Genomic DNA, 13,258 nt, shown 5'->3' on the forward strand with positions numbered 1-13,258 from the left:
AGTTGCAGTGAGCCGAGATGGCACCACTGCACTCCAGCCTGGGCAACAGAGTGAAGCTGAGTCTCAACTAAAAAAAAAAAAAAAAAAAAAAGAAAGAAAAACCGGAGAGAGGAGTTTCCTGATAACCAAATTAGGAATTTACAAAGAGGAGAAGACTGTTCAACAGGTCAAATCTGGTAGTGATGTCAAGATAAAGACTGAAAGGTTGTAGTAACTAGGAGGTCTTGGGTCACTTTGTCAGTAAAAACAGCTTGGCTTTCACAAGGACAAAAACAAAGTAGAAGTTTGAAAAAGACACAAGGAATACTTTTTTTTTTTAAGATTGGAAAAACTTGAACATTTCTCTTAATTAGACAGAAAAAGATGGCAGAGATAAGGGAGAAAGGAGAGCCAGTTGATGGAGCATGTTTTCTAAGAGGCAACAGAAAATGAGATTTGGAATGCAGATAGAAGGCTTAGATCTTATTCTGATATCTTATTCCAATATCAGAAGAATGAATTGTTTTAGAGATCTATTGAGATGTTTCCTCATTTGTAAAATGAAGTGAATGTTGTTATTTTTGACTTTCCTTCTAGCTCTTTTTTTTTTTTTTTTTTTTTGAGATGGAGTCTCGCCGTTGCCTGGGCTTGGAGTGCAGTGGTGCCATCTTGGCTCACTGCAAACTCTGCCTCCCGGGTTCACGCCATTCTCCTGCCTCAGCCTCCCAAGTAGCTGGGGCTACAGGCGCCTGCCACCACGCCCGGCTAATTTTTTGTATTTGTTTTTAGTAGAGACGGGGTTTCACCGTGTTAGCCAGGATGGTCTCAATCTCCTGACCTCGTGATTCACCCGTCTCGGCCTCCCAAAGTGCTGGGATTACAGGCGTGAGCCACCGCGCCCGGCCCTAGCTCTTATATTTTATGAATATTATAGTAAAGTACATATCAGAACTAAACCTAAGTTTGGCACAGAGTTACCATAAAGTATTTAGAAGATTTGCTTTAGGCCGGGCACAGTGGCTCATGCATGTAACCCCAGCACTTTGAGAGGCTGAGGCAGGAGGATTGCTTGAGTCCAGGAATTTAAGACCAGTCTAGGCAACATAGTGAGACCCCTGTCTCTACAAAAAGTAAAAGGTTAGCCAGATGTGGTGGTGCAGGCCTATAGTCCCAGTTACTCAGAGGCCCGAGGGTAGGAGAATCGCTTGAGTCCAGGAGTTAGAGAGGCTGCAGTGAGCTGTGATTGTACCGCTGTACTCAGCCTGACAGAGTGAGACCCTGTCTCAAAAAAAAAAAAAAAAAGGGGCCAGGCGCAGTGGCTCACGCCTGTAATCCCAACACTTTGGGAAGCTGAGGCGGGTGGATCACCTGAGGTCAGGAGTTCGAGACCAGCCTGGCCAACATGGCAAACCCTGTCTCTACTAAAAATACAATAATTAGCTGGGCGAGGTGGCGCTCACCTATAGTCCCAGCTACTTGGGAGGCTGAGGCAGAAGAATCGCTTGAACATGGGAGGCTGTGGTTGCAGTAAGCCAAGATCATGCTGTTGCACTCTAGCCTGGGTGACAGAGTGCAATGGCACAATCTCAGCTCGCTGCAACCTTTGCCTCCTGGGTTCAAGCAATTCTTCTGCCCCAGCCTCCTGAGTAGCTGAGATTACAGGTGCCTGCCACCACACCTGGCTAATTTTTGTATTTTTAGTAAAGACAGGGTTTCACCACGTTGGTCAGGCTGGTCTTTAACTCCTGACCTCAGGCAATCCACCCACCTCGGCCTCCCAAAGTGCTGGGATTACAGGCGCAAGCCACCGTGCCCAGCCAATTTTTAAATTTTTTTTAGAGATGGGGTCTCACTATGTTGGCCAGGCAGGTCTTGAATTCCTGGGCTCAAGTGATCCTCTCATCTCAGCCTCCCAAAATGTTGGGATTACAGGCATGAGCTACTGTGCCCAGTCTAAATTAGTGTATGTCAGATTGAGTGTTTTCTGCTCAGCCATGTCAGTTATGTATTTCTTTCTTCTCTTTCTTTTTCTTTCTTTCTTCTCTTTCTTTTTCTTTCTTTCTTTCTTTCTTTCTTTCTTTCTTTCTTTTTCTTTCTTTCTTTCTTTCTTCCTTCCTTCCTTCCTTCCTTTCTTTCTTTCTTTTCTTTCTTTTCTTTTCTTTTCTTTCTTTTGAGATGGAGTCTCGCTCTGTTGCCCAGGCTGGAGTGCAATGGTACGATCTCGGCTCACTGCAACCTCTGCCTCCTGGGTTCAAGTGATTCTCCTGTCTCAGCCTCCTGTGTAGCTGGGATTACAGGTGTCTGCCACCACGCTCAGCTAATTTTTGTATTTTTAGTAGATGGGGTTTCACCATGTTGGCCAGGCTGGTCTCAAACTCCTGACCTTGTGATCCACCCCCCTCGGCCTCCCAAAGTGCTAGCATTACAGGTGTGAGCCACCATGCCCAGCCTTTTTTTTTTTTTTTTTCTTGAGATGGAGTCTTGCTGTTGCCTAGGCTGGTGTGCAGTGGTGCCATCTCAGCTCACTGCAACCTCTGCCTCCCAGGTTCAAGTGATTCTTCTGCCTCAGCCTCCCGAGTAGCTGAGATTACAGGAGTGCACCACCACACCTGCTTATTTTTGTGTTTTTAGTAGAGACGGGGTTTCACCATGTTGGCCAGGCTGGTCTTGAACTCCTGACCTCAAGTGATCCACCTGCCTCGGCCTCCCAAAGTGCTGGGATTACAGGCATGAGCCACCGTGCCTGGCCAGTTATGTGTTTCTCAGAGCAGAAGTAATTTATTCTTAGCTTTTGGATGTAGTATATTTTTGAGAACAAAGCATATTCTTAATTAGATTCTATATAGACTGATACTGGAATAAATTTATATTTCTGCCAGGATTATCTGAAACGGTAGTGGTAGAATGAGGTATAAGTGACCCAGAAGTATCTTTGATGGCAAGTAGAGAACATTTTGGTATTAAACATTTACTGCAAATAACAGAAAATCAACTAGTAATTTTGAAACTATCTGTGGAGTTCTAGGCATGTTGCTGGATGGCAAGTCATGCCTCTCCCTCTGCCTCCATCAACAGTTCATCCCTTCAGCCAGAAGGTCTCTTCCTCCAGAATGGAGCCACTTCGTCCTGCTTCCATACTGGGCTCCTATGTAGGTGTTTATTTGGAGAAAGGGTTCTGCAGCTACATTAATATTAAAAGCACAAAGCATGATCTTTTTTCTCCCTTTCTATCTTCCTCAAATTTGAAATTCAAGAATACCTGACTCATAAGATGACTAAGAGTCCCTCAGACTTTTTGCAGAAGTATACACATTTAAGTTTTGGCTTTCCAAAGGATAATAAAAGATAGGATTTTTGTTTGTTTTCATTTGTGCATTTGTTTGTTTGTTTGTTTTTCTCCTTTGGTACCTCATCTTTTCACCCAACTCTGGCTCACATGATTTCCTTAAGCAAAAATTAAGATGTTCATATGCGATCTGTGTCTGGACTCCCAAATTGCACCATATATGTTGTAGAGCCTGGATTTTTAGGTATTTTAGATCATACTTTTCAGAAAGGTGGATAGCTTAAATGATTTCACTAAAATGAGTGCATTATACAGCATTTCTTCAACTTCAACTTTCATTCTGGGACTTAATTTCAAATTCAACCTTACTTTGACATGTTTTATCAAATTGTTCTGATTAAATGCTATCACAAGAGAAGCATGTTGAAACAGATTGTGAAAAAAATATGAAAATCCATATAATACAATTTTGAGGTTAGGAAAAGAAACTTTATACAAGGAAAAAAGAATCTTAATGCTCATAGGCCATATGAAACGATGAATCTGACTGAAAGAAGCTGAAATATTGCCTGACACATTAGGAATGAGCTGAAAGTGTGGTTTCTTCTTGTCTACAGATATAAGTGAAAGTGTTTCTTTTTTTTGTTTGTGTTTGTTTTTGTTTTTGTTTAAGACAGGGTCTTGCTCTGTCACCCAGGCTGGAATGCAGTGGCATGATCTTGGCTGACTGCAACCTCTGCCTCTCGGGCTCAAGCAATCTTCACACCTTAGCCTCCCAAGTAGCTGTGACTACAGGTGCACCACCATGCCTGGCTAATTTTTGTTCTCTGTAAAGATGGGATTTTGCCACATTGCCCAGGCTGGTCTGAAACTCCTGAACTCAAGCGATCTGCTCTCCTCAGCCTCCCAAAGTGCCAGAATTAAAGGTGTGAACCACCATGCCCAGCCTAAAGTGTTTCTTTATACCTGAGATGAGCTAAATTAAACCAGGATTTTTGGAAACCTAAATTATTATACAATTTTTTGTTTTTTGTCTGAGTCAGTGTCTGGCTCTGTTGCCCAGGCTAGAATGCAATGGGTATAATCACAGCCCACTGTAGCCTCCAATTCCTGGGGTCAAATGATCCTTCTACCTCAGTCTCCTGAGTAATGGAACTATAGCTACAAGCCACCACATTCAGCTAATTTTTAATTTTTTTGTAGAGATGGGATCTTGCCGTGTTGCCCAGGCTGGTCTCAAACTCCTGGGCTCAAGCAATTCTCCCTCCTTGGCCTCCCAAAGTGCTAGGATTATAGGTGTGAGCCACCAGGCCAAGCCTTATACAATTTGAGAGAAGGAACTAAAAGATATACTTTGGAGAGCTGGGTGCAGTGGTTCATGTCTAATTCCAGCAGTTTGGGAGGCTGAGGCTGGCACATCGCTTGAGCCAAGGAGTTCGAGACCAGTGTGGGCAACATGGTGAAACCCTGTCTCTACTATAAATGGAAGAATTAGCCAGACGCAGTGTTCTAAGCCAGTAGTCCCAGCTACTCAGAAGACTAAGATGGAAGGATCACCTGAGCCCAGGAGGTCGAGGCTGCAGTGAGTCATGATGACACCACTGCACTCCAGCATCTGTGACAGTGAGACCCTGTTTCAAAAAACAACAACAAAAAAATCTACTTTAGACCAGGCACAGTGGCTCAGGCCTGTAATTCCAGCACTTTGGGAGGCTGAGGCAGGCAGATCACTTGAGACCAGGAGTTTGAGAACAGCCTGGCCAACATGGCAAAACCTCATCTCTACTAAAAATACAAAAATTAGCAGAGCATGCATGGTGACGCACACCTATAATCCCAGTTACTTGGGAGGCTGAGGCACAAGAATCAGTTGAACCCAGGAGGCAGAGGTTGCAGTGAGCCGAAATCATCACTGCGCTCCAGCCTGGGTGACAAAGCAAGACTCTCAAAAAAAAAAAAAAAAAAAACCTACTTTGGAAACCATCTCCATCTATTAATAAATTTTGCTGTTTGAACAGCTTTATAAAGATTGTATTTTTAAATTCATTGTAGAAAAATGTTAGCCTCTTCTAATATTTTTGTTTCTTGATTTGTGTATAGGTTTCACTGTCCAACCTGGAAACCGATGGAGTCTAGAGGTGGGACAGGTATATGTCATTACAGTAGACATCTTCGATAAAAGCAGCACAAAGGTCTATATTTCAGATGTGAGTCAGTCTTTTTTATTTTTCTGAGCTCCTTGTAGGGATAAGATACATAAGATATGAAGTGGACCATCTTCCTGGCTAGAAAGCCCTCTTTCTTTCTTTGATTCTAGATTTTTACCTCTGGAAAAGCAAGTTGCTAATTTATTATTATCATTAATTCTCTTCTTCTTCTTCTTCTTTTTCTTTTTTTTTTTTTAAAGAGACACAGTCTCGCTCTGTCACCCAGACTGGAGTACAATGGTGTGATCATAGCTCACTGCAGCCTCCAACTTCTGGGCTCAAGCAATCCTCCCGCCTCAGCTGGGATTAAAGGCATAAGCAACCATGCCCAGCTAGTTCTGTTCTTGAGGAATGCTAAATCAGAAGTAAAAGATATAATTTGGTCAGAATTATAGAAAAGAGGTGAAATGAGTACCAGTGATAACACTTTGGAGGGTGTCCTCATTCTACAACTTCACATCCGAGATGGTTACCAGAGTTTTGTAGTGGGGAGAGTAGTAATATGAATATCAGATGTGAAGTATTGTACTCACTCTCTAGGGTCCTTATTTCATCCTGAGAACAGTCAATTTATAAAATGGTAAAAATTACTCTAAAATTTGTATAAGCTTTGACTCTTGCTATTCCTGATGTTTGCCATTGATAGATCTTTCAAAAACTAGTGCCATTTTAAAATTATATCTCCCCAACTTATAATTTCCATGAGAGAGAGCAAAAGTTTTGTTTTTATCTCTTTATTCCATGAATGCATAGCTACAGTTTTTATAGATGCTTTGGGATTAAGATGACCTCAGGGAAAGAACATATCTTCAGGTTTGTGTTACTGTGGGGCTGATTTTCAGAATCTCAGGATTACACACGACTTTCCTAAGGAGTACTTTGAAGAGCAACTAACTACTGTGAATGGATCTTACCATATAGTAAAAGCCCTGAAAGATGGTGTTGTGGTAATAAATGCATCCCTGACCTCCATCATTTACCAGGTAGGAATTAAACAGACAGTGTTTGTATTCTAAGAACACTGAAGAGGCTTGGCTGACTTATTGATTTGCAAGCAGATATATAGCATATACCACCTTTATCTTTCAGAAAAATAAAGAAACAGATATACAGCACACTCGTAAGTTTATACCTCTACAAATTTTCTGTTCTAATCTATGTTATTGTACGTTAAAATATCTGCATTTGTGGTCATTGTGTATATATCATTTGGGGTTTCAGCTTTCATTAAAAACATTTCTCTCCCTTCCTTTCTTTCTTCCTTCCTTCCTTCCTTCCTTCCTTTCTTTCAGAGAGGGCCTCATTTCATCAGCCAGGATGGAGTGCAGTGGTGCACTCATGGCTCACTGCAGCCTGGACCTCCCAGGCTCAAGCAATCCTCCCACCTTAGCCCCCCAAGTAGCTGGGACTACAGGCACATGCCACCACACCTGGCTAATTTTCGTTTTTGTTTAGTTTTTTGAGGCAGAGTCTCACTCTGTTGCCCAGGCTGGAGTGTAGTGGCGTGGTCTTGGCTCACTGCAACCTCTGCTTCCTGGGTTCAAGTGATTCTCCTGCCTCAGCCTCCTGTGTAGCTGGGTTTATAGGCATCCACCACCATGCCTGGCAAATTTTGGTATTTTTAGTAGAGACAGGGTTTCACCATGGTGGACAGGCTGGCCTTGAACTCCTGACCTCAAGTGATTCACCCGCCTCAGCCTCCCAAAGTGCTGGGATTACAGGCGTGAGCCACCACAACTGGCCACACCTGGCTAATTTTTAAATTTTTTGTAAAGAAGACGTTTCACTGTGTGGCGCAGGCTGGTCTTGAACTCCTAGGCTCAAGTGATCCTCCCATGTCAGCCTCCCAAAGTGCTGGGATTATAGGTGTGAGCCACTACACCCAGCCATAATGTATTTCATATGCACATTTCCATGTGTCATCAGGTCCACATAGCGTACTTTATTTTTCTTTTTTTGGAGACAAGTCTCACTCTATCACCCAGGCTGGAGTGCAATGGCATCATCATAACTCACCTGCAGCCTCAACCTCCTGGGCTCAAGTGATCCTCCTGCCTTAGCCTTCCAAGTAGCTGGGACTACAGGCATGTGCCACCACACCCAGCTAATTTTTATATTTTTTGTAGAGACAGGTTCTTGCTATGTTGCCCACAATGTTCTCAAACTCCTAGGCTCAAGTGTTCCTCCTGCCTTGGCCTCCCAAAGTGTTGGGATTACAGGTGTGAGCCACCACTACCAGGTGCATAGAGTACTATTAATTCTAAAAATCCAGAGGTTTAATATGCCAATTTATTTACTCATGCCCCAAACATCGAATGTTTGCATTATTTCCATTTTTTTTTTACTATTGTAAATGGCATAACTGAGTATCTTTGTACATTTTTTTTTCCTTTTGGATTATTTCCATACTGTGTAACAACAGAAATGGAGTTATTGAGTAAAGAGATAAGGAATGAATCTGTTTCTAATGCCTCCAAAATACATAAGTATCCTCATTTTTACTAGCCTGCCAAACCTGCTTTCCTCTCCCAAACCTACTTTTTCTCCGAAGTCACCCTTGACTCTGCCTTCTCCCTCAGCTTCTGTATTCAATACATTATTGTCATGTCAATTCTTCTAAATACCTGTCAAATCTGTTTTGTTTTTTTTTTTACCATCCCTGTTCTGCTCTCTCTCTCTTTTTTTTTTTTTTCTTTTTGAGATGGAGTCTCACTCTGTTGCCCAGGCTGGAGCACAGTGGTGTGATCTCAGCTCACTGCAACCTCTGCCTCCTGGGTTCAAGTGATTCTCCTGCCTCAGCCTCCCAAGTAGCTAGGACTACAGGCATGTGCCACCACGCCCGGCTAATTTTTGTATTTTTTTTGGTAGAGATGGGGTTTCACCATATTGGCCAGGCTGGTCTCGAACTCCTGACCTTGTGATCCGCCCACCTTGGACTCCCAAAGTGCTAGGATTACAGGCGTGAGCCACCGCGCCCAGCCTCTCTCTCTCTTTTTTTTTTAATTGAGACAGAGTCTCACTCTGTCACCTAGGCTGGAGTGCAGTGGCACGATCTCGGCTCACTGCAACCTCTGCCTCCTGGGTTCAAGCGATTCTCCTGCCTCAGCCTCCCGAGTAGCTGGGATTACAGGATCATGCCACAATGGCTGGCTAATTTTTGTATTTTTAGTAGAGACAAGGTTTTACTATGTTGGCCAGGGTGGTCTCAAACTCCTGACCTCAAGTGATCCACTCGCCTTGGCCTCCCAAAGTGCTGGAATTATAGGAGTGAGCCATGGCACCTGGTCCATTAATAACTTTTTAAACTTTTAATTTTGAAATTATTATAGATTTACCAGAAGTTGCAAAAATAGTATATAGGACAAAGAAAATGTACATATGGCCAATAGCACATTAAAAGATGTTCAGCATGATTAGTCATTAAGAAAATGCAAATCCAGATGGGCGAGGTGGCTCACGCCTATAATCCTAGCATTTGGAAGGCCCAGGCAGGTGGATCACTTGAGGTCAGGAGCTTGAGACCAGCCTGGCCAACATGGTGAAACTCCATCTCTACTAAAAATACAAAAATTAGCTGGGCGTTGTTGCGCGTGCCTATAATCCCGGATACTTGGGAGGCTGATGCAGGAGAATAGCTTGAACCTGGGAGGCGGAGGTTGCAGTGAGCCAAGGTCGTGCCATTGCACTCCAGCCTGGGCAACAAGAGCAAAACTCCGTCTCAAAAAAAAAAAAGAAATACAACTGACATTGGTGTGTTGATGTTGTATATGGCAACTTCGCAGAATTAGTTTATTAGCTCTAGTAGTTTTTTGTGGATTTTTTTTTTTTTTTTTTGAGACAGGGTCTCACTCTGTCACCCAGGCTGGATTGCAGTGGCACCATCACGGTTTACTGCAGCCTTGACCTCCTGGGCCCAAGTGATCCTCCTACCTCAGCCTCCTGAGTAGCTGGGACTACAGGTGCATTCCACCACTCCCAGCTAATTTTTTTGTAGAGATGAGTTTCACCATGTTGCCCTGGCTGGTCTCAAACTCCTGAACTCAGGTGATCCACCCACCTTAGCCTCCCAAGGTGCTGGGATTAGAGGTGTGAGCCACTGCACCTGGCCCTGGAACTGCCATACTGTTTTCTACAGTGGCTGCACTATTTTACATTCCACCAGCAATGTATAAGTGTTCCTATTTCTCCACATCCTTTCCAACACTTGTTATTTTCTGTTTTGTTTTGTTTGAGACGGAGTTTTGCTCTGTTGCCCAGACTAGAGTGCAGTGGCTCAATCTCGGCTCACTGCAACCTCCACCTCCCGAGTTCACACCATTCTCCTGCCTCAGCCTCTGAGTAGCTGGGACTACAGGCGCCTGCCACCATGCCCGGCTAATTTTTTGTATTTTTAGTAGAGATGGGGTTTCACCATGTTAGCCAGGATGGTCTTGATCTCCTGACCTCATGATCTGCCTGCCTTGGCCTCCCAAAGTGCTGAGATTACAGGCATGAGCCACCGCGCCGGGCCTGTTTTGTTTTTAAATAATAGCCATCCTAATGGGTAATAAGTAGTATCTAATTGTGGTTTTCATTTTCCTTTTCCTAATAATCAGTGTATGGGAAGTTTTTAAACTATGAATTCAATTTTAAAAATATATATACAGCCATTCATGTTATTTGGTAGTTTGTATCTTTGAAGGAATTTGTCCATTTTATCTAAGTGGTTGAATTTATCACATAAAGTTGTTCAAAATATTGCTTTACTAGTCTTTTGTTGTCTATAAAATCTGTAGTGATGTCCCCTTATTAATTCCTGATATTGGTCATTTATGTCTCTCTTGTTTTCTGAGTCTGGCTAGGGGTTTATAAATGTTATTGAGTTTTTCAAAGAACAACTGTTGGTTTCATTGACTTTTCTCTATTTGTCTGTTTTCTATTTCATTCATTTATGCTTTTGTATTATTCTCTTTCTTTTGCTTAGTTTGGATTTAATTTGCTTTTCTTTTTAAAGTTTCTTTTTCTTTTTCTTTTTTCTTTTTTTTGAGATTGAGTCTTACTGTTGCCCAGGCTGGAGAGCAGTGAAACGATCTTGGCCCACTGCAACCTCCGCCTCCCGGGTTCAAGCGATTCTTCTGCCTCAGCCTCCCGAGTAGCTGGGATTACAGGTGCCCGCCACCATGCCCAGCTAATTTTTGTATTTTTAGGAGAGACAGGGTTTCACTGTGTTGGCCAGACTGGTGTCAAACTCCTGACCTCAGGTGATCCGCCCGCCTTGGCCTCCCAAAGTGCTAGGATTACAGGCGTGAGCCACTGCTTTCGGCCTTTAAAGTTTCTTACGGTGAAAGAACTTTATGATGGATCATTGGGTTATATCTTTCTTCTTTTTTAATATAAGCACTTCTGCCATATTCTATTGGTTATTCAGACCAATCTTAAGACAATGTTTACTACATAATGGGGACTACACAAGGGGATGAATACCAGGAGTCAGAAATCTTTGAGGGCCATCTTTTAGTCTAGTTATCATAGATAGGTGCTCCAAATTCGTTCTGGGTTCCCTGATATTAGACTTAAATGATTTAATGAACCTATTTCCAGTAATAAAGTGAGCACTGGTATTCCATGGCATACAATAGCAAAACAGTTGTTTAAATTATTACCTGTAGACACACTCCAGTCAAGTGCATAGAGAAGGCAAAGCTTTAGGTAACCAACTGGTTGCTCCTATAAAACATTACAGTGAAAGTAAGGGATTTAATATGATTGATCATTGTTGCTAAATGTGCTGGATAGTGTGGGGAAAGAAAATGGTTAGATCAGGGCTTTAAATTCCCAGCACAAGATCCCCATAAGAGATCTAAAAGTTTCTCTGACTGTCCTTGAAGATCTTACTACCAGATTATTATACCTTGTCTGCAATCATGTGATTAAAATCAACAATAAAAGGATTTTTAAAGTACATATTTATAAATTTAATAATGCACTACCTTTTTTTTTTTTTTTTTTTTTTTGAGACAGAGTCTCACCCTGTCTCCCATGCTGGTGTGCAATGGTGTGATGTCAGCTCACTGCAACCTTCGCCTCATGGGTTCAAGTGATTCTCCTGCCTCAGCCTCCTGAGTAGCTGGGATGACAGGTGCGTGCCACCATGCCTGGCTAATTTTTTGTATCTTTAGGTAGAGACGGGGTTTCACCACGTTGGCCAGGCTTGTCTGGAACCCCTGACTTCATGATCTGCCCGCCTCGGATAATGCATTTTTTTTTTAAATTATTATACTTTAAGTTCTAGGGTACATGTGCACAATGTGCAGGTTTGTTACATATGTATACATGTGCCATGTTGGTGTGCTGCACCCATTAACTCGTCATTTACATTAGGTATATCTCCTAATGCTATCCTTCCCCTCTCCCCCCACCCCATGACAGGCCCGGTGTGTGATATTCCCCTTTCTGTGTCCAAGTGTTCTCATTGTTCAATTCCTACCTATGAGTGAGAACATACGGTGTTTGGTTTTTTGTCCTTGCGATAGTTTGCTGAGAATGATGGTTTGCAGCTTCATCCATGTCCCTACAAAGGACATGAACTCATCCTTTTTTATGGCTGCATAGTATCCAGAATCTACAAAGAACTCAAATTTACAAGAAAAAAACAACCCCATCAAAAAGTGGGCAAAGGATATGAACAGACACTTCTCAAAAGAAGACATTTATGCAGCCAAAAAACACATGAAAAAATGCTCCCCATCACTGGCCATCAGAGAAATGCAAATCAAAACCACAATGAGATACCATCTCACACCAGTTAGAATGGCGATCATTAAAAAGTCAGGAAACAACAGGTGCTGGAGAGGATGTGGAGAAATAGGAACGCTTTTACACTGTTGGTGGGACTGTAAACTAGTTCAACCATTTTGGAAGACAGTGTGGCGATTCCTCAAGGATCTAGAACTAGAAATACCATTTGACCCAGCCATCCATCCCGTTACTGGATATATACCCAAAGGATTATAAGTCATGCTGCTATAAAGACACATGCACACGTATGTTTATTGCAGCACTATTCACAATAGCAAAGACTTGGAACCAACCCAAATGTCCATTAGTGATAGACTGGATTAAGAAAATGTGGCACATATACACCATGGATAATGCACTTCTAAATACAGTTGTCCCTCAGTATATGTGGGGAACTGGTTTCAGGACCCCAATATACCAAAATCCACACATACCCAAGTCCTACATTCAGCCCTGTAGAACCTTATTATTTATTTATTTATTTGGTTTTTTGTTTGTTTGTTTGTTTGTTTTTTGAGACCAAGTTTCCCTATTGTTGCCCAGGCTGGAGTGCAATGGCACGATCTCAGCTTACTGCAACCTCCGCCTCCCAAGTTCAAGCAATTCTCCTATCTCAGCCTCCCAAGTAGCTGGAGTTACAGGCATGCACCACACGCTTGGCTAATTTTTTGTATTTTTAGAAGAGATGGGGTTTCACCATGTTGGCCAGGCTGTTTTTGAACTCCTGACCTCAGGTGATCACCCACCTCATCCTCCCAAAGTGCTGGGATTATAGACATGAGCCACCTCTCCCGGCCAGCCCTGTAGAAACTTTCACAAAAAGTTGGCCCTCTATATATGGGTGGGTTTTGCTTGTTTTTAAGTATGAGGTGAATTTCTTACCTTAGCACCTTTAAATATTCTCATTTTCTTCTGAATAGCTTATAGTATCCCTTTGCCTTTACAGTTTATGGATGTCCAGGGGTCTTTCTTCTGAAAGTATGGTTTCCCTTCCTATGTTGATTTTTTA

The 13,258-nt window shown here is 42.5% G+C and overlaps 1 protein-coding gene across 1 annotated transcript in view; it reads left to right on the plus strand.

Moving 5' to 3' along the window:
- The window catches only part of NUP210L (nucleoporin 210 like), a 164,489-nt gene that overhangs the window by 24,188 nt on the left and 127,043 nt on the right, over positions 1-13,258 (plus strand). Inside the window, exons 8-10 of the mRNA XM_063717482.1 lie at positions 3,441-3,509; positions 5,366-5,472; positions 6,315-6,455. Coding sequence (XP_063573552.1) covers positions 3,441-3,509; positions 5,366-5,472; positions 6,315-6,455 — 317 coding nt within the window. The remainder of the gene's footprint in view (positions 1-3,440; positions 3,510-5,365; positions 5,473-6,314; positions 6,456-13,258) is intronic.

The sequence above is a fragment of the Pongo abelii genome, chromosome 1 (assembly GCF_028885655.2).
Source record: "Pongo abelii isolate AG06213 chromosome 1, NHGRI_mPonAbe1-v2.0_pri, whole genome shotgun sequence".
NCBI lineage: Eukaryota > Metazoa > Chordata > Mammalia > Primates > Hominidae > Pongo > Pongo abelii.